This window comes from Acomys russatus, chromosome 8, assembly GCF_903995435.1.
Source record: "Acomys russatus chromosome 8, mAcoRus1.1, whole genome shotgun sequence".
In the NCBI taxonomy this organism is placed as follows: domain Eukaryota; kingdom Metazoa; phylum Chordata; class Mammalia; order Rodentia; family Muridae; genus Acomys; species Acomys russatus.
The window spans coordinates 21,121,456-21,143,989 of NC_067144.1; the positions used below are offsets into that span (position 1 = coordinate 21,121,456).

Consider the following 22,534-nt stretch of genomic DNA (forward strand, 5'->3'; position numbering starts at 1 on the left):
AAGACATTGTAGTTAAGAAGTCAATATTGCACAGCATAGAAACAGTGTAAAAGGCATAAAGGAAAAACTACCAACTCACCCACGAAGGCAAACACACCAGAATACCATCAGATATCACATCAGCAATCCTAAAATTCAGGAAAGCATAGAATGATATATTTCAAGCCCTGAAAGTAAATAGCTAAAAAGCAGGATGGCTATATATAGCAAAACCACCTTTTAAAAATGCAAAGCAAAATGAGGGCATTTAAAGATAAGCACAAACCATGAAAGTTTATTTCCCTAAATAAAACCTGAAATATAAATGGCTTCAAATCATCATAACAATAATAAAGAGAGCAGCGGACAGGATTAAACACCAAGATTTCTTCAATTATCTATTGTCTCCAAGAAACACATCTCATTGGCAAAGACAATCACAGACCTACAGTTAAATGATGGAGCTCAATCTATCAAGTAACGAGCTTTAAACCATAGTGTAACTATTCTATTAGCTGATAAAGGAGCTCCCTTGCCAACATCCATCAAAGAGATAAAAAAGTCACTACACATTAACAAAATGAATGGTTCACTAAGGCAAAATAAAAAATATAAAAGTGTATGTACAAGATGTCGAGGTTCACATTTCATAAACCCTAAAGGAAATGAAAAGTCAGGTCCTAATACAAGAGAATGGGTGACTTCAACACCCTCCTCTCATCTTTACATAGGTTATTCTAACTAAAAATCAACCAAGAAACATCAAACTACACCTTAAGTCAAAATATGTCATGTTAATAGGCCACAAAAACAAGTTTTCAAAATATAAGTTATCCTATTCAGATAGTCAATCCCATGTATCTTATCAGAGCATAGCGGAATAAAACTGTAAACCAAAGGCATCTACACAAATACTTAAAAAATAAAGAATGGACTCTTCAATAACCAGGAAGTCATCGAAGAAGTTAGCAAGGAAATTACTACATTCCTACAATCAAAGGAAAATGATAGCACCACACATCTGAAGCTCTGGTCCAAAGCAAAACAGTTTTAAGAGAAAAGCATGTAGTTTTAAATGTTTATATTTAAAAATCGGAGTGATATCAAATACATAATCTAATAATATACTTCAAGGATGTAGAATCATAAGAACAACCCAAACTCAAGCATAGACAGTATCAAGAAAAGACACTAATCAAAAATTAATGAAACTGAGGCTAAAATAAGAAGACATAGAGTCAATCAAATAAAATGTTGGGTTTTTGAAAGATAAAAAAGATTGACAAAATGTTAGCTAAATCAACCAAAAAATGAAAGAAAGAAGAGAAGAGAAGGGAAGAGGAGAGGAGAGAGAAGAGGAGAGAAGAGAGAAGATGTAAATTAACAGATGAAAAAGGTTTGGTTACAATAGACCTCAATACAGAGATTATTAGGGAATATTTTTAAAACATTTAAAAAAAGAAAAATCTAGAATAAATGTATAAATTCCCAGATATACATATGATCTACCAAACTAAATCAATAAGATGTAAATAAGTTAGTAAGACCCACAATGAGGTTAAAGCAGTAATACTCTTCCCACAAAGACGCATAGGAACAGATGCATTTACTTCCAAGTTATTCCAAACCCTTCAGGAAGTGCTACCAGTAATACTTCTCCAACTGTCCCATGAAATCAAAAGAAAAGGAGCATTGCCAAACTCACTGCTCAAAAGCAGTATTACCTGGATACCAGAACTAGATAAAGGCACAACAAAAGAAAATACCCTTCTTTGAGATGATAGGATTCTATACACAAGACATTCTAAAGCCTTCAATAAAAACTCTTTGTATGAAGCCATTGATATAAAAACCAGCTAAAGACACAAATATATATCAAATTCCCTATTAAACATAGATATGTTTTTCTTTCTTTTAGGTATTTATTCAGATTACATCTCAATTGTTATGCCCTCACTCGTGTCTTCCCATTCTCCCCCTCCCTCCCTCTTTCATCCTATTCCCCTCCCCTAGACCTCTGACATAAGGAGACTTCCCCCACCATATGTTCACAGCCTATCAGGTCTCAGCCTGGTAGCCTGCTATCCTTCCTCTGAGTGCCTCCCCACCAGGGGGAAGTGATCAAATACGGGGCATCAGAGTTCATGTCAGAGTCAGTCCTGCTCTCCACACATCTGTGGAGAATGTGTTGTCCACTGGCTAGATCTGAATAGAGGTTCTAGGTTTACTGCATGCATTGCCCTTGGTTGGTACCAGTAGTTTGAGCAGACCCCCCCTGGGTCCAGATCCACCAGCCTTGATGATCTTCTTGTAGATTTCTAGGACCCTCTGGATCCTTCTATGTCACCATTCTCCCATACCTCTCTCACCTGGAATCCCAGTAGGAAGTCCCAACATCTATCCCAATCTCCTGCTAAGTGAAGACTTTCAGGGGACATCCCTGTTGGGCTAGTGTCTAATTATAAGCGAATATATACCATGTGTATCTTCCTGGGTCTGGGTTAACTCAATCAGAATGATCATTTCTAGTTCCATCCATTTGTCTGCAAATTTCAAGATCTCCTTTTTTTTAAGAGCTGGGTATTATTTCATGGTGTAAATGTACCAGTTTCTTTATCTGTTCTTTGACTGAGGGACATCTAGGTTGTTTCCAGATTCTGGCTATTATGAATAAGGCTGCTACAAACATGGTTCCATGCACAAAACTCAAGTCCAAGTGGATTAAAACCTCAACATAAAACCAGAGACACTAGATCTGTAATAAGAAAAAGTGGGGAAGAGCCTGGAACAAGAGACAGCTTCCTGAACAGAACACCAACAGCTCAGGGATCTAAGGTCCACAATTAATGAGTGGGACCTCATGAGGCTGAGAAGCTTCCGTAAGGCAGATGACATTGTCAACAGAACAACCAACCAACCTCTACCTTTCAGAGAACTCTAGCCTAGTGTGCTAAGAGGTAGGCCCTGGGCTTCCTTGTCCCTAAGTTACTCTGTTCCTCTTGCCTTTCCTGGACATGCCTTGACTAGCCTCCAGGCTGGCCCCTCTCTTTTTCCTCTGTAGACAACCAGCTCGCCTCCCAGACTGCCTGATCTCACAGCTGTGTAGGGCCCTCCCTCCTTCCCCAGGCAGCCCACCTACCAGCCCACCTTTCTTCAAGACTCCACTGCCACTCATGCCTCTGGGTAAACTCCTCACTCTCTACACCCTTAAGCCACCCAAGTCCCCATGGTCCTTTCCAAGGACCTCTTGCCACTAGGTAGGTCCCTCTCAATCCTTCTCCCTTGTCCACCAAACTCATTTCCTGTCTTATCTGGGACCTTGAGCAGAGCTAGCCTCTAGGTAGGCCACTTGTCTTCCTACTCCCTAAGCTTCCCGACACCTCACCTGCCTTCTCTGAGACTTCACACCAACCATGACTTCTTTCTTTTCTCTTCTCTAGGCCACTGGCCCTCCTGCCCAAGCCATTCCTTGGACTCCATGCTGATGCTGCCACTGGTTAGGTCCCCTCTCCTCTCTCCCAGATAGATCCCCTAAAATGCTGCTTTTCTTTTCCTTGACTCTGCACAGACCACACCATCAGATAGAGCTCTTTACTTTCTCCTCCCCAGGATTGCCCCAAATTCCAAACTCTTCACCAGGACCCCAAGCCAATCTCACTGTAGTTCTCCAGGCAATAGCAGTTCCTCGATCTCAATCCCCATTAAGAGACAGATCCCAGCTCCATGCAGTTCCATATTCTACCTGGGACTCTCTCCAGGTCCTTGGCCCATACAACTAGGCTCAGCAAGAAAATTAGTCTCCTATGCCTCACCCCTCTGGAATCCTCTTGTGATACTCAGCCCATCACTATACATTGCACCGACCCCCCCCCCCCATGCTGCTGTACTGCCCAATATGAGTCATGTCCCCTTAGCTCTCTGCCTCTTCAGAATTACCCATATTTTCTCTATCACCACAACTGTGATTTCTAACATAGTGGCCTTAAACCTCATATCAAAAGACATAAAAATAATCTAATTTGAGATATCTAGATTCCACTGCAAAGTCACAAGCAATATGAAAACCAAGACTGTATGTCTTCACCAAAGACCATCAGTCTTGTAGTAATTATTTGCAATAAGAACACCTTATACAAAACTGAAGAGACAGAATCAAAGGACAATTTTAAATGTGTTTTTAAAAAAATTAAGATGACATTGATAAACATAGAAATAAATTTAAAGAGGGCAGGAATAAGCTTCTTATTGAAGGTCAAGAAAACACAAACAAGTGAGAAAATAAATAATAATGACTCAGGATATTAACTTTGAACTCAATGAAGAGATGGAAATAATAAGGAAAACCAAAAACTGAAATTAATCTGGATGTAAAGGTCTCAGAAAAATCTAATAAAACTCACTGAAAAGCTTCACCAACATAATGGATCACATAGAATACATCTTACCAAAGCTTGAATATAAGGTAGAAGAACTGGATCATTCAGTCACGCAAAATAATAAGTCTTTAAAAACTCATGAACAGAATATGAAGAAACTCACAGACAATGAGAGTTATACAAAGACAAGATCAATAACTTAAACACACTTACAACAAGAAAGGAGATTGAAACAGTAATGAAAAAAAAAACCTCCTAACTGTAAAGGTCCCAGGTCCAGACAGAGTCACATCAGCTCTTTAAAGCAGAACTACAACAGCCAATGCTTCTCACATTATCCTGTGTGACATAAACAAAAGGAAGACTTCCAGCATTACTCAAATACCAAAAATCAGATAAAGACACAACAAAAGAGAATGTAGATGCAAAAATTCTCAACAAAATGCTGGCAAACTGAATACAAGTGCACACAAAAAAAGATCATTCACCACAATCAAGTTGGCTTTATCCCAGAGATAAGGGGTGAGTGAACATGTGAAGTCACAAAATATATTATAGACACTAACTTAAAAACCCAAACTCACATAGTCCTCAGCAGATTCAAAAAAGGCCATTGAGTACATTCAAATGCCCTTCACAAGAGAAGTTCCAGAGAGAATAAAGTTGGCTACATGTGACAAATCAGTACCTAACATCACTTTACATGAAGAAAAGGTGATATTAAAACCAGGAAAAAGACTTGGTTGTCCACCATCTCCACTGCTGTTCAATAAAGTGCTCAAAGACCTGGCCAGGCCATTATGACAAGAGAAGAGATGCAAACAGGAAGAGAAGTCAAAGTATTCTTGTTTCTAGATAATATGATGCTACATATAAGAGACCTTAAAGAGCCCACCATAAAACTCCTAAAACTAATTTTTACTTTCCATGCAGTGTCAGGACACAAAATAAACAAACATCAATAGTTTTTTTCTATATACCAATGAGGAAGAAATAGCAGAAATAATTCAATTTGCAATAACCTTAAAAACTCTCAGAATAAATCTATCAAGGTGAAGACGTCTACAGTGGAAACTTTAGAACATAGGAAGACATCAGAAAATAAAAAGCTTTCCCATGCTCATTGGTTGTTACAATAACATGAAAATAATAGTCCTAAAAATAGTAATCTATAGATTCATTCAATCCCAATCAAAACCCCCAAGTCATCAGTCATAGAAATAGAAAAAAATTAAAATTCATATGGAACCGTAAAAGATCATGGATGGCCAAGGCAATCCTTAGCAAAAACAATAGAGACATTGTTGTACCTGGTGTCAAGTTATACAAAAGAGCTATAGCATTACGGAGTGCTGCAGTGGCACATGCGCGCGCACACACAAACCCAGATATAATTGCTGTTTTTAATTAATTAATGCTGACTAATAATATTTATTATCTGGCCTATGATTGTTACTACTTCAGTACAATCCACTAGCAATCAACTAAGACACAGACACCTGTTATATTTTAAAATAGCCTTAGTTAGCCCGAGGCAGGGCAGATATCAATCCTGTAAACTACTTTCCATAGTGGGGCAGGTTTGGGATCCCTGCCCCAATCCCATGCCATCTGCCTCTAATAACTTCTATCAAGCTCCTTCCATCCATAATCTCAAATACTTGCTAATGTTTTTCATCTGCGCCAAATCTCCATCCATGCCGGCCACATACTTCTCTTCCACCTAAGCCATGGTGGCCTTCCTCTCCTCTCTCTCAGGACCTTGTCCTTGGGTCTCCCTTCTTTCTTCCTCTTCCCAGGATTCCTCTCTGTCTCTCTAAGCCAGGGAACCTTAGCCACACTTACTTCTGTTGCCCTGGCCGGGTGCGATTGTTTTTTGTTAATTAGCGTCAAAATACATCAGACCAACCTCCAACATATAATGATCAATGAAGCAGCATAAAAGTATGAAATAGAAGTTCAGGCAACTACAGACATTTAAATTTCTGATATAAAAAATGCTTACTGGAGGAAAGACAACATTGTCTTTCAACAAACAACAACAACAAACGGTGTTAGGAAAATGAGATGTCTGCATGTAGAAGAATGAAACTAAACCCTCACCTCTCACCCTGCTTTAAAAAACAGCTCCAAATGGATCAAGGACCCCAATGTAATATATGAAATTCTGTAACTGCCACAGGATGTCCACCACTAATGACTAGATAATGAGGATGTGGTTCACTGGGATTTTACTCAACTGGTAACAAGAATGGCGTTAGGAAATTTACAGGTAAATGGGTGGCTCTAGAAAACGTTATCCTGACTAAGGTTAGCCAGGAACAAAAAGACTAACACCACACTCTTTATCATATGTACACCACTCATTTTCTATGTTTAGATCATAGCTTCAAATCTCTAATTTTTATGATCGATTTAGAGTTCTAGTAGAAGCCAGGAACCTAAAAGGGGGCCAAATAGGACTGAGAAATGGTCACAAAGTTTGAAACAATCAACTGGAAGTGAAGTGAGCCAAAGCATCCTCCTGACCGATAGCTTTGTAGTCCTAGAAGTCCTGGAGTTGTAGAAGCGTCTATGTGGGCTACTTGGGTAAAAATGGTATTTATGGTATTACCCAGCTGTGAATTTTACAACCTCAAAGATCAACCTGGAAGGCAAGAGGATGCCATTTGTGCATTAGTGGCCCTATCATTATGGGGGTAAACAACTTCTGATTGGATTTGAGACCCACTCGATAGGAAAGAATCCATGTCTATTTCTGTAAATCTGATCGCATACCCATTGCTATGGAGATCATAGTCTCTAGTAAGGAACAGAATACCGATGTCTAGCATCCCACAAATATCAATCTACCTTTAACAATATTTGTTCATATCCATAGTGGTACACTACTCTCAGCCTTAGTCTTGTTCCAGGCTCCTGGTAAGACACAGCTATTACAACTACAAACCCAAAGCAATCAAGGGCAACTTCACTAAGTATGCACAAGAATGGAACTGTGAACAGTCTAGTATGGCGACAGGTGGGTCTCAGGAGGCCCTATTCTTCACTGCTGGGCTATTTGCTATGGATAGATTTAGGGAAAAGGGGAACCATTGTCTTTATATGTCCATTGATGATTTTACCAGGTTCCAATGGATAGTTCTAATTCAATGGTCACACAGATGAATTAAATAAAACATAGTACCTATACAAATTAGATTTTTGTTAAACAGAAATGAAATCATGATATTTGCAAGAAAAGAAAAGATCTGGAAATCATTATATTAAGCAAAGTAAGGCAAACTTAGAAAGATGAATAGTGCACATTTTCTCTTATATACAGAGTCTAGAGTTAATAAATTATGTGTATGTGATGAAACTAGAAAGGGATCATGGAAGGGGAGGGAGGTATCATATGGAGAGAAAGAGAAGCAAGGAAAATTAAAAAGGTGGTGCTGCCCCAGTGGTAGAGTCTACTCCTTCATATTCACTGTAAAGTTAGACTTGAAATTGATAGACATTGTCTTCCTGGTATGTCTCAGAGATGGAACAGTTCTCCCTCACTTTTTATTATATATTTTCCTCATTTTAAAAACAGGACTAAAAGCTAGTCTCCATGCTCTGTCACTAAAAATCCCAGGCATCAGAACTGTCTGCTGTGGGTAGTCTCAACATAGGTTCAGCGTGTGTAATATGCTTCTAGCAGTCAACACACTAACAGGTGGCTAGCTGGGACACTCTATATATTTTTCTATCAGTTGCTTTTAAGGCAAAGGGGGGAAAAGTGATTCCTTGTGCTCTGGGTGTCTAAACATCCACGCTGCTTTTAAGGTGACTGGCAATTTTACCCAAAATCTCGTGGCTGGTTTTTCATCTTTTAAGTGAATTGCATTTCTGTAAATTTAGCAGAGAATTTTCTGTAACTTACTAGCTAGAGAATTCCAATGCCAATGATCTAAAACGAGCTGCTGTGTTTTTGTTGTGCCGAGTGGAATTTAAAAGCAATAAAAGCCATCGTGAATGACTTACTTGGCTTGTGTCAGATCAACCACAATGAGATCTTTCTCTAGAAGAACAGCGACAGCATAGGGCTCTTGAAATTCTACAACAAAAAGGAAGAAATTGAAAAGATTCCATAATGCATCTTTTATTTAAACCACCACCAACACTGCACTTTCTTTATCTCATACAGAGATGTTATTTGAATGACAAGAAAACCAAATTATGAGCCAAAGTATACTTTAATAAAATATATGTTGTATTTGATAGATATACTGTTAATATCTCTAACAGAACAAGGAAAAGTGACCAAACATAACAATACATAGTCAAATATATTTCAAAAATCATGGGGTGATGGTAATCCTTGGCTACTAGTAGAGAGGGAAGGTACCACCTCAGCCTTATGATCAGCATTGTACTCATGACCTTAGAATTTTATATCTCACTCATGCGAGGAGATGCTCTGAGGCTGCACTAATGATGCTTCTCCGGAATGTGATACACAGTCACCTCACTATGATAGTAAACCACCTATAATTGGATGTGATCATCAAGTCAATAGGGTGTAGCATATTCTTAAAGGGTACTTCCTATGTGCAAGAGTACAAAGCTACAAAAAGCAAACAGTGTGAGGTGATCTAAGATTTTCAAGCTTCTAAAATCCAACCTGCTTTCTATTCTTCCTTTGTTCCTATTCTTCCCCCATTATAATCTCAGAAACTGCCTCAAAAACCGAAGGCTATAAGAGGAGTAAGACCAACAATACACCTTTCTCGTGGAGTTTCAGCTCCAGGGATATTTACTAGCTGTGAGCAAGTGAAGAAATAAGAATTCAGGATCCACTGAGAGTTATAAGAAAATAAGAGTAATAGTGTAAAATGTAACTTGTGTTTAGACTGGGAGCAGTGATTTAGTTAAGAGTCAAAAAAAAAAAAAAAAAAAAAAAAAAGCGCTGTTTTCCATTTACAATAAAGGACTAGTGGGAAAAGCCACAGTGAGGGAGGTGTTCTCAGTTTAAGGAAACTGTGTGAGAAAACATTTTATATACATGATCTTTGATTCTCAGTAGCTACAGTGTTATTTTTTTTTTTCCATAGTATTAAGAAAGCATGTTCGAAGAGGCATAGGATTAGCAACCAGCGGTTAAATGGAAATTTCAACCTAGGACATTAAACTTTAACTTCCCATTTTCATTATACCAGCAGTTCCCACAGGCTAGTTCAAAAAGTATTTATCCTAAACTCAATAATCGCCCAGCAGGTCTTTTGTACAGAGGATTCAAGTCTTGGGTGGGAAATTTAAAGCCCAGGGTAGTCAGCCTTCAGAATAACTTCCCGACCTGCGAAGCTACAGTGCCTGCTCAAATTTATGTTTGCAACGCACACTCACATGAGAGAAAACCACAGAGGAAAACTCAATTAAATGAGAACAAGGGCTAGAATTCCCTGCTGTTCAGGTGGTTATCCATATGGTGTATATATAGCTTGATACAATTCCATGCCCAAACTGTTCTCATACTGAGACTTTCCCACTCTCTATCTCTACAGTTGTCTGAAGTTTCTCAGCATTGCTTTAATACAGTTTGGGTTTTAGTTTAAAGAACCGTAAATTTTTCTCTCTGTCAGCTCTCCTCAAGAAAGTGATTGGCCAGGTAGGTTTATATCACATGTTAGAAGATAAAATAGCAGAGACTACCATGTGGGAACTAAAGTCATAGATAAGTTAAATTTTTAGATGGCTACGTCATTCAAAAGTTAATGTTCCTGTACAAATAAAAATCTGGCAGTGCAAGTTTCGCCTTTGTAGATGTCCTTTGTGTACTGTGACAGCTACTAACAAGTTGTTTAGGAATTTATATTGGGGTCAATTCTTTGCTTGTTATTTACTAAGAGTTTTGTCGGATGTGTTAGTTACATTCATGGACCTGAAGTCTCTTTTCTGCTGAAATGGCACAATTGTAACTACCTTAAACTTCTATAAAAGTTATAGGAAAAAATATATGATGATATTTATAGCTAGTAGATAGTAACTACATTACTTTTTTAGGGCTGGTGCGCCTCATCTTTTAACACTTGCTCCTACCACTAAAGGATGTAAAGTTTTATCATAACTATTATTCTGAAAAGAAATGCATCATTTGAGAGGCTTAGAGATGACTGGCAAACCAAATATAGGCATGAACTGGCCAGCCCCGATTCTAGTTATTACTCTAGGCAATGATCCAATTAACACTTTAAAGCATTTGAGGTTTTGGAGGAAGAGTTAACTCATCAGAGGTCATAAAAGTATCAGCAGCATTAAAGTTATGAGTCACTAGGTTGAGCCTGGGGATGACATTTGTCATTATGTAGCTGTAAAGAAGACTGCAATCCCCTACTACTAACTAATATGGAATAATTAAAACATATTAGCAAGATATTCTGGGACAGTGAATAGAGTATCCGGTCATTTGTAGAAGAAACGAGATAATGTATACTTAAGTACACGTACAAGTGAAAAGAATAATAGGGTAAGTAGCACGGGAGACTCTGGAAAGGCCATGGGAAACTTCATAAATAATGCTGCAGACTTTCTTTTCTGGTGTTTTGATATATTTGGTGTTTGAATAGTTTTAAAAAACATTTGAGTAGTTAATGTATTCATATTCTCATGAGTATCGTTAAAACCACTTCTCCTCAAATCTGACAAGTGAAAAGTTCAATCCTCCTTATCAGTTTTCTGAAAAAAAAAAAAAAAAAAAAAAAAAAAAAGCAACAGACTTATTTAACCTTTTGTGGAGAATGTGCATGGTTTAGCAGATTTATACTTTATTAAAATCATTATAAATAATCCTTGCATTGCTACAGATGTTCAGAGGACTACATGCACAAGACAGATAATGTCTGGCCTCTGTAACAATAGGCTCTCTACTTCTATTTCAGATATATCTTAATGCTCCTGATAGGAGGAGTTTTCCTAACTTTAGCTTTTAGTTCTGTATTTTTACTTTTTTCTCTGTTTCCCCCACATCCCCTTCCTAGGTGGCTCTAATCTTTGCTTCTCTGTCACCATATGCATATCTCTAAAGAGAATTTAAACTGTGATAAATCATAAATAAATATTTTTAAATGTCTTCTTTCTTTTTGGGTCTCTAATAACACGGTCAATCTTATTATTCTTTCTTTAAAAAAAAAAATCACAACAACAACAGAAAAACAAAACCCCTGAGACTAGGCACCTTTCCTACTGCAACTTGATAGGTGCTGTTTGGTTGAAATCCTTGGGGGGGGGCTGCCATTTTCTGAAGGAAAATGAATGGGGTGGTTAGGTTGGTGGAGAGGATTGGAGGGCAAGAGAGGAAGGAAACGGTGGTAGGAATGTAATATGTGACAGAAGAGTAAGAATTTTTTAAAAAGCAAAAACAACCGTGACTGTGTATGAAAACATGCAGTAGCTTGGGTTTATTTTAATGTTTTGGTTTGTTTTATTTTTGTTTATTTTGAAACAAGGTCTCAAACACATTATAGCACAGCTGTACTAAAACTCATTATGTGGCTTAGGCTAGCCTTGAACTCATGGCAATCCTCTTGCTTCAGTCTCCCCAGTCCTGAGATTACATGAGTAAAACAGCACACCAAGTTACATTAAATATATATTATTTACAAATGGCTTTGCTGCAGTTTGGATTTTGAGGGTCTCTCTTGAAACCTACATATTCCTTAGACAAGGCCTACTGAAACTAACGCTTTCTCTCATCCTAGTGTTTCCTCAAAGATCTTCTGTATCTCCCCAAACGCCCCCACAAAGCTTAGACATTTTCTTCTAAATTGATCTTACCAAACCCCACAATTTATAAACACTTTAACTCAATATTCTCAATAAGGTCTGCTTCAAAAAGTCTATTTCTCAATGAGGCTTTACATGACTCTTTCAGGCATTCAACCAGCTATAAAATAGTGGATTATGTATGCAATGAACCATGTAACTCAGCATTATAAACATGCATTACTTCAACAACTAATAGTTATTTCATTGATCCAATCACACTTTGTGCAATTTATGTAAAGATTATGCTCATATTTCTGTAAGTTTAACAAGTTACTTCTAGTATGAGGAGGCCACAGCACCATTAATGAATAAATGCTGATTAATTTAAAATGCAGGTAATTTGTTTCTAGTAACAGAGGAAATAAAGTGCTACATTGATTGTTATTTTGTACATATATTAAATATGAAGCTAAATGAGTTAAAGACAATCAATATATTTAGCAATGAAACACAACATACATATTTTCATAGTTAACAAGATATGTTCATTTGCCTTTACATTCATCATATTGGGGTAAAATTATTTCCTTTACATACATGATAAACATGTAAGAATCTTACTTAGTAGCTAGTAAATGGCAAAACAAATCATAAATCCAAATATTCTGTTCCAAGTCCCAATAGTCTTTGCTCTACAACTACAAGCCCCCTCTTGAAAATGTAGTGTGTTTTGATATTGTTTTGATCATAAAGTCACATTTCTGGTTTCTATTTTAACCACTTTAACTTTTTAGAGTTATTTAAAAACAGTTTACCACCATTAGGTTTTATTTTTGTATGACGTTAGACTAGTTTTTATGTTCACAAAAGGTTTTGTATCTTTATTCAAGATGATGAACATATACATGCACGGCTCCTCCGATGGTCCTACGACTATCCTCCAAATTAAAATAAATCACTAACCACACATCAGCAATCCTAGAGTCATCAGATGTGCTGCAGCTGCATCTGAAGCAAAGCCAGATGTGGAAGAGATGCAGCACCACCAGAGTTACAGATCACTGATATCAGGTAAGTGCTTTAACTTTGATTGGCATTGGGATGGGATGGGTGGAGCTGGTCTAGGAGAGACTATTAGGAGACCTCAGTTTCCCCAAGTGATTTCACCCCGGACCCCTATCGGACCCTCCCAGCTCAGCTTCCACCATCCTTATCAAAGTTTAAAGCACTTACCTGATATTAGAACCTGAAACGCCAGCACTGCTGCACTACATCTGTCCAGTTTGCCAAGTAGGTACAATTGCAGAACCTGCGCCAGCAACTGTAGCTCACAGTGTTGTACCACAGGGGATGTCTGCTGCCAAAACTGAAAATATTTAACCTTAATTTCATTAGGAACTTGTCATTTCAAAATCGACTTTTTTTTTCTAAAATTGAATGTTTCATTTGATCCACTTACCATTCGGATAGGGTGTTTCACATAAAGTTAGAAATTCAACAATAGGATGATCCATTTCAAGGACTGTGATTGCTTTTCCATGCATGATGGTTAAACTTGGTCTTCTGCAAGCTTTGTCATATGACAGCCCACCAGAGAATATTATAAATGGTTCACTACACAGGGAAAAAGGGGGTAATGAGATGACATTCTTTAAGATAACACAGAGTCAAAACATAAGCATTTAAATGATAGGTTCTGGGGAGATTATCTACAATGCAAATGGCCTTTCCAACTTGAGTTTCTCAGCTAACAATTGATTATTTTATCATCTTCCCTTTTCTGGGCCTACATTCTAGCTATTAGAGTAACTCATGGTTAAGTGTAACAATATTTGGCAGCACTGGGGAAAGACAAGATGGAGGGGAGTGGACGTACTCACTGACTCTCAAAGGGACATGTATGCACAAATTATTTGGCTACCACTCTATCACTCATTATAACATTAGTTTATGTTATAATAGTCAATTGGCAAATAGATATTTGGGACTCAAATACCTAAGTTAAAAAAGAGGCAAATTTTAATACAGGATGAAAGATGACAGTGGAGAGTTCAGAATGGTAGACAGGAACATGAAAATTCCATTAATGAAGCTTCTGTAGTTAAGAAGTTTATGAGAAGAAAGAAAAATAGGTGAACAATAATTTATCATAGAAATAGCTCCTACTTAGTTTTATGCATACCCAGCAAGCTATAGCCAGCTCAAGTAATTTCACATAAACTCTTAAGTCTATTACTTTAAAACCTTTTTATTTTGAAATTAAAATATAATTCCCTTCCCTTCCCTCCTTCAAACCCTTCTAAGTACTCTCCTTTGCTTTCTCTCTCAAATTATGGCCTATTTTTCTTTAGTTGTTTACATGTGTGCACATACACACACATACACATACACACACAGAGTGGGAGGCGGGGAGGGAGAGAATATCTTACTTTTCAAGATATGAATAAATAGTAAAATGAGTCGCTTATTTCAATTTGGTTGGCTTGAGCCCTGTGCTGACTATCAACAGTGCTGTCCAACAACCTGGGGTCCAGGAAGGAATAAAAGAGCGAGAAAGAATACCAGCATAGGCTTCTCTTCTCTCACTCTGCTCCTTGGCTGACATAAGTAAGCTATTTTACTATGTGTGCCTATCTGCTGTGATGATTTTAATTTGCCTTGACACAAGACTAAAAAAAAAAAAAAAAAAAAAAAAAAAAAATGGAGTCAGCTAATGACAGACAGAACCTTCAGCAACCTAAAGGCAAGTAAGTCTCTCCACTTTAAGAGAGATCATATATTACTTTTCAAAATATGGAACTTATTCCAGTGCTGTATTACAATGACACAAAGAGACTAACTCAGTGGGGTTTCCTTCAAGGATTATAAATACTACAGCTGTCTATAAATAGTTTCTTAACTTTTCACTGCTCTTCTCCAAACTCAATGCACAGTTTACGTTAATAAAGAAGTATTTTCAGCAAGTAAATACCCAGTTGAAAGTATCCCTCTCCAAATGCATTTTAAAAAGAACTAGAGACTCTTTGCATCAGAGGCCTTTGAAAGTCTCCGCTACGTAACCCACTTCCGCTGTGTCTGCTAAATTAAGAAGCGGCCCAGGTCGGCAAGTCACTACAGTGCCTCCTCCGTTACGTTTCGCATTGCGCAATCATTTGTTAATTTTATGCTGTGTAAAGAACAACAAAACAACGCAAGTTTTAATGCTTCTATCACATGTACACATAAAATACCTAGTCTGGTTTTTCTTTAAAAGTATGTTTTGGTATTTTTACACAATTACTTGAATTATAAACAACTCAGACAAAGAGCTCTTCTGCTTTCTGATTCTTGCACTGAGGACAATTTGAGTGATCTGACAAAGTAATTGAAGAACCCATGCATCTGGTATTAGAAAGCATATTTCCTACTGTTTGAAGTATATATTTCCATCTACTTGATAACACAATATTGTAAACCTTAAGTACATACAATAAAATTTACTTTTAAGTAGTGAATGAAGGTAACTATAGATTAAGGGTTTTGTTTATTTTTATTTTAAAAATTATGTGTGTATGATAATATAAATGCATATGTTTAAAGAAAGAAAAAGTATGTGTGTGTGTTTGTATGAGTTTGTGTGTATCGTGTAAATGCAGGAGCACACAGGGACTAGAAGAACGAATCACTGTCCGTGAACCTGGATAAACAGACAGCTAACATGTGGCTAGCATGTGGCTGCTGGGAACCAAATCTAGGTCCTCTGTGAGAGCATTAGTTGTCTTAATTGCTGAGCCAGCTCTCCCAGCTCCCACATTGGCCTGTTCTACTTAGTTTTAATAACTATTTTCTACTTGTCGAAAACCTGTATCGTTTTTATTCTAAGGTTCTGTGGTGGTTTGAATGAAGATGCCCCCTATAGGCTCACATAGTTCGATGTTCCTCAGATTAGTCATCAGGAGGTGGAACTGTTTGAGGATTACAAGAATTAGGAGGTGTGGCCTTGTTGAAGTAGGTGTGGCCTTGTTGGAGGAAGTGGGTCACTGGGGGTAGGTGCTGAGGTTTCAGAAGCCCACATCAGGCCCAGTGTCTCTCTCTTTCTGCTGCCTTTGGAGCAGGATGTACTCTCAACTCCCTCTCCAGCACCTGCCTGCCCTCTGCCGTGCTTCCTGTCCTGAGAATCGTAGACACTAACCCTGTAAAATCGCAAACTCCCACTTCCTTGCTCTTTATAAGAGGTCCTTCGGTCATGGTGGCTCATCACAGCAAAAAGAACAATGACTAAGAAAGGTTCGTAGTGATTCCTTTTAGGCTCTAGGTATTTGCGTCATCATTGCCTCCTTTGCTTTTGCTGGTCACTTTCATTTCTTACCACTTTATCTTCCCCAGTGTATTGATTTTTCAAAGTGTGGTCTAGCATCGGCATCAACCGGAATTTGTTACAGATAGAAACCTTCTGATTTGAAGTGTTCACAGGGAGGATAGCAATGTGTTTGCACTGTCTACTTTAGAAAGAAAACCACGTTTTGCTGTTAAAGAAAAAAATCTAACACTATCCGGTAACAAGAACAGATGAGTCCATGTATATGCATGAAACAATCAATGGAAAGGAACATTGTCTCTTCATTAAGGCTGAGCTTCACTTTGGTATAACCTCCAGTAACAGAGAGATCTCTGTCGCTTCTGTGGTCTTTCATCCTTCTTAAGATCAGCACACTTCTGGCTTTCCTCCTCTGTTTAAACTTTCAGAGGTGACTTTTATAAAATAATAATACTCAAAAAAAAAAAACACACATGCAATGTGTGCATGTGGAAGGATAGGAAATATGATTGGTAAGATGCTTATTTCACATTATAAAGAGGAGTATTGCAGTGAGAATACTGATTGTTAAAACAAATCTTTTGAACTAATCAAATTCTTCTAACAGTATAGACCACCAAGCTCTAATGATAATAACAGCAGTAATTTGATTTATGAAGAGACTAAGTGTGTGCCCTCTTAGTCATGATTATCTATGCTTTATGCATCATTTTATCTAGTCTTTATGAGCATCATAGTAAGTCAGGTGTTGCTGGTGATGGGAACAGAGATTATGATATAATTGAAAATCTCATAGCCATGTCACCGCAAAGTCAGTGACACTAATTGACTGTACACTGCTTTATTTAAGTCCTGGTTCCTAAAGTATCTTCTTTACTCTCATCCGTTAAGTCTTATCTCAGAAATTCCTTTCCCCAAAGAATGTTCCTAATCTCTCTCTTGATGGCTCTCCTCTCTATTGCCTTCAAGGCTGTGTTAGATGCTCCTTTTCTTTCATTAAAAAAAAAACTGTGCAAAATATTACAGATAGAAATTTGATAATATTTACAACCCAGTTATACTCTTTCCCTGTTTCTGTGTACCTAAAGCAGACTACTATAAAACTATTCTCATGCTATTTAAAAAGCAGTAGATCCCATCTTGGTGCTCACTACTGGAGCCTAACATATTCAAACACTGGCTGTATTCCTTTTTTACCACACACTTCAAGTCACACGGTGTGACATATAGTTAAAACCAACTGAAGCAAACCGAATATTGTGGAGCATTTCACAGGAGTACATTCTCAAAAACGGTGTGGTTGTAACAAAAATAGAACCCATAAAGTTCAGAGTTCATAAAATTTATTGTGGGAAAAGTCTCTCAAGGTTCCCACGAAACTGCTCTCACTTTGCTGTTTTGTTTTCAACATTTGTAATCTACAGGAAAGGCTGAACACTAGTTGACAATTCAATGGATATTGTTAAAAGTCCTTAAGAGTGCCCAATACTGAAGCTTTTCCTTTGAAAAAATTACACATGTGAATAAGAAAACCAAAATAAAAGTGTAAGCTTCTAGGAATGATTGATATAATCTCTTGAAAGCAATGATCCTTAGAGCTTGCACCTATAACAGATGATGTAAATACTGCTGATCCCAAAGGCGGAATAAAAGTTTTAGTTTTAAATAGTATTTTAAGAAGACAAGACTTATATAAGATTTAGTTTCCATTCACAATGTTTATATTTAAACTTTTTATTACTTTAGTTATGCTAAATTAAACTGGCCTGCTAAAGAGATATTGATAATTTGCCATGACTTTTTACTATTAAAACTTTAGAAGAGAGAGTTTTAACAAACATAATTGTACCTATAAATGGCAAGAACACATTCCAGTGTGAGCAGGTAACCAACATAAAGAAAGATGTTCACTCTATAGTTATAATGCTCAGGGTCTGAGAAGATGGCTCAGCAGGTCAAAGCACTTACTACTCGGCCTGGCACCTGAGTTAGATCCCTGGGACCCAAATAAAAGTGGAAGGAAAGAACTGATTCCATAAAATTGTCCTCTGACCGCTACATGAGCTCTGTAGCATGTACTCCCAAATACACACAAGTCACACGCACACACACACACACACACACACACACTGGTGTGTGTAGACATGCAAGATGATGATGATGATGATGATGTTCAGGCAAGGTTTACTATGTTCATTTTGTTTGGAAAATTTTCCATTAATTACTAATGTAAATTAAAGAAGCTATGCAGAAGTACTGGATATGGTATAACTATAATCCAACTTTATTAAATTTTATTTCCTTAAACATTGTAAAGTTTGTTTTTTCTATTATGACAATATATATAACTTTATAACACCAACTAAAGGTTAACTTTCCAATTTCAGAATGTAAAATCCTAAGTTCAGAGAGATTCGGTTATATATTTAAATATCATAAGGAATATCAAGAAATGCATAGATTTAGCTTAATAAATATGCTGCCAGTGTTGTATATGGCTCAAAAGTCCTCAATTATTAGAATTAATATATATCATGCTAATATAAATATAATTAAAGTTAGTTCTTATTTTCAATCGTCATATAATCACAAATTAAGCTATTGGTTTAGAGAATTAATAATTTATACTTATATGACCATATAGCATGGTTAAAAGTTGTCTGCTTTCCTTCTCCTAACCCTTAGATCTATGACAATTCACAAAACAGAACCACGTACCTGTTCCTGCAGGTTTTGTACTCTACTTTAAGAATTGGTTTACAAGACTCAGACTTTCTTCCTTCTCTTTGACTTTTTCCTAATGAGAGAGAAAAACATTAAATCTAATTTAAATCATATTGATCCATGAGGATTTTTTAAAAATTTCAATGAAGAAATATAAACAGATAATAATATAATTAAACAAAAGAAATCTACAAACCTCTAGGGATGATTCATATAGCTTCCTGCACTGCAATAACAATTCTTAAATAGTTTACACTGTAGCAGGTGATATAAATACAAATAAACCCAAAGGCTCAAGCACAGTTTTAACCGTAGATTTCAGAAGAGAGTAGCACAAGTAACCTATTACATTTCCATCAATTATACTTAAATTTGGAATGTATTTATTGCTTTAGATGCACTATCTTATTAAACTGGTCACTTCTATGAATTAATGCAGAGTAACATCAGCTAAAGCTAAAGATATATTCGTTTATTCTCAAAGTGCCTGTATTTGACATGTCTATGCATTCTAATATTTTATTAAACTTATAAGGTATAAAATTTTAACAATTGACTGCTATATGAGTTACTTATAAACATATTCAGCCTTTGCTGTTTTGCATTCTCTAAATATGAATGTAGTTTCCTGCAAAGTTATTTCAGCTATTTGGGCTAATAAAATAAAACTTAGGATTGTAGACTCATACATGCATAATGAAATATATATTATGAAAATTGATTATTCATGACTGTTATTCCGGCACTCAGGAGGCTGAGGCAGGAGACTTGAGAGTTTAAATTCAGTGTAGGTTACATGAGACCCTGTTTCTCTTCCCTCCTCAGGAAAAAAAGAAAAAAGAAAGAAAAAGATAAAATCATTATCATGATCAATATTTTATCTGTAGTAGAAATAAACTTTCATATTGCAGAAAGTCTTGTAATGTAAAACATATGATGGACTTACAAAATCACTTCATTTTAAAATGTCATTACATTGATTTATTGCCTCATGATTGATTTATTGGTTCATGATTGGCTTATTGTGTGTAGAGGGGGCACATGTGTGCTAGTACACATACAGAGGTCAGAGAATTATCAGCTCTCTCTTTTCACCATGTGGGTCCCAGGCACTGAACTCAGGTTGTTACATACAATAATATTCAATCTCTATCTCTAACAGTTTACTTTGGGGAAAGAGGTTTTTTTATTAATTTATTCATATTACATCTAATTTGTTAGCCCATCCCTTGTACCCTCCCATTCCTCCCTCCCTCCCACTTCTCCCCTACTCCCCTCCCCTATGTCTGTGACTGAGGGGGACCTCCCCCTCCATCTATATGCTCTTAGGGTATCGAGTCTCTTCTTGGTAACTTGATATCCTTCCTCTAAGTGCCACCATGCCTCCCCAGGGGACGTGGTCAGAGATGGGGCACCAGAGTTTGTGTGAAAGTCAGATCTCCTTCTCCACTCGACGGTGGAGAATGTCCTGTCTGAGTAGGGGTTCAAAGTTTACTGCCTATATTTTCCTTGGCTGGTGCCATAGTTTGAGGAGGACCCCAGGACCCAGATACGCCTGTCATAAAGTTCCTCTTCTAGGTTTCCAGGACCCTCTGGATCCTTCTATTTCCTCATTCTCCCAGGCTTCTCTCACCTAAAGTCTCAATAGGATGTCCTCTCCTCTGACCCACTTTCCTGGTAAAGTTTTTCATGGGACGTGCCCCTTGGATTAGTGTCTCGATATGAGTATATACCATTTAACTCTTTTTGCTTCTGGGTGAACTCACTCATTATGATCATTTCTAGTTCAATCCATTTGTCCACAAATTTTGGGAATTCCTTGTTTTTAATAGCTGAGTAGTATTCCATAGTGTAAATGTACCACAGTATCTTTATCCATTCTTCTACTGAGGGACACTTAGGCTGTTTTCATGTTCTGGCTATTATGAATAATGCAGCTATGAACATGGTTGAGCATCTTCTGGGTATATTCCAAGGAGTGGAATAGCTGGGTCTTGAGGAAGCCCTATTCCCATTTTTCTGAGAAAGCGCCAGATAGATTTCCAAAGTGGTTGTACTAGTTTGCATTCCCACCAGCAATGAAGGAGTGTTCCTCTCTCTCCACATTCTTGCCAGCATGTGGTGTCAGTTGAGTTATTGATCTTAGCCATTCTGATGAGTCTAAGATGGAATCTCAGAGTCGTCTTGATTTGCATTTCTCTGATGACTAAGGAGGTTGAGCATTTCTTTAAGTGTTTCTCAGCCATTTGATATTCTTCTGTTCAGAATTCTCTGTTTAGTTCTGAGCCCCATTTCTCTATTGGGTTATTTGGTTTGGTGGCGTTTAATTTCTTGAGTTCTTTATATATTTTGGATATTAGACCTTTGTCAGATGAAGGGTTGATGGAGATCTTTTCCCAGTCTGTAGGCTGTCGCTTTGTTCTCTTGACAGTGTCACATGCCTTACAGAAGCTTCTCAGCCTCATGAGGTCCCATTTATTAATTGCTGACGTTAAGGCCTGGGCTGTTGGTGTTTTGTTCAGGAAGTTGTCCCTTGTGCCTATGTGTTCCAGGCTCTTCCCCACTTTTTCCTCTAACTGAATTAATGTCTCTGGTTTTAGGTTGAGGTCTTTAATCCACTTGGACTTGAGTTTTGTGCATGGTGACAAATAGGGGTCTAATTGCATTTTTTCTACATGTAGATAGCCAGTTAGACCAGCACCATTTGTTGAAGATGCTATCGTTTTTCCATTGAATGGATTTGGCTTCTTTGTCAAAAATCAAGTGACCAAATGTGTGTGGATTCATCTCTGGGTCTTCAATTTGATTCCATTGATCCACCAGCCTGTTGCTGTGCCAGCACCATGCTGTTTTAATGCTGTTGCTCTATAGTACAGCTTGAGATCAGGTATGGAGATTCCTCCAGAGGATCTTTTATTGTATAGGATTGTTTTTGCTATTCTGGGCTTTTTATTTCTCCATATGAAGTTGAGAATTGATCTTTCAATATCTTCACAATATTTTGTAGGTCTTCTGATAGGGATTGCATTGAATCTGTAAATTGCTTTTGGTAAGATGGCCATTTTTACAATGTTAATTCTCCCGATCCACGAACAAGGTAGATCCCTCCATCTTCTCATGTCATCTTCAATCTCTTTCTTCAGAGATTTAAAGTTTTTTTCAAATAAGTCCTTCACTTGCTGGGTTAGGGTTATTCCTAGATATTTTATATTGCTGTGGCTATCGTGAAGGGAGTAATATTCCTAATTTCTTCCTCTCCCTGTTTGTCATTTGTATATATGAGAGCTACTGAGTTTTTTGAGTTTATTTTGTATCCTGCCAATTTGCTGAAGGTGTTAATCAGCTGTAGGAGTTCTCTGGTGGGATTTTAGGAGTTACTTATATACACTATCATATCATCTGCCAATTGGGATAATTTGACTTCTTC

At 37.3% G+C, this 22,534-nt stretch overlaps 1 protein-coding gene across 1 annotated transcript in view; it reads right to left on the reverse strand.

Annotated features, from left to right (window-relative positions):
- Positions 1–22,534, reverse strand: part of Stxbp5l (syntaxin binding protein 5L) — a 239,059-nt gene that overhangs the window by 101,365 nt on the left and 115,160 nt on the right. The window contains exons 10-12 of the mRNA XM_051150549.1: positions 19,102–19,180; positions 13,546–13,700; positions 8,367–8,439 (exon numbers count right to left, since the gene is read on the reverse strand). Of these exons, the coding sequence (XP_051006506.1) occupies positions 8,367–8,439; positions 13,546–13,700; positions 19,102–19,180 (307 nt within the window). The remainder of the gene's footprint in view (positions 1–8,366; positions 8,440–13,545; positions 13,701–19,101; positions 19,181–22,534) is intronic.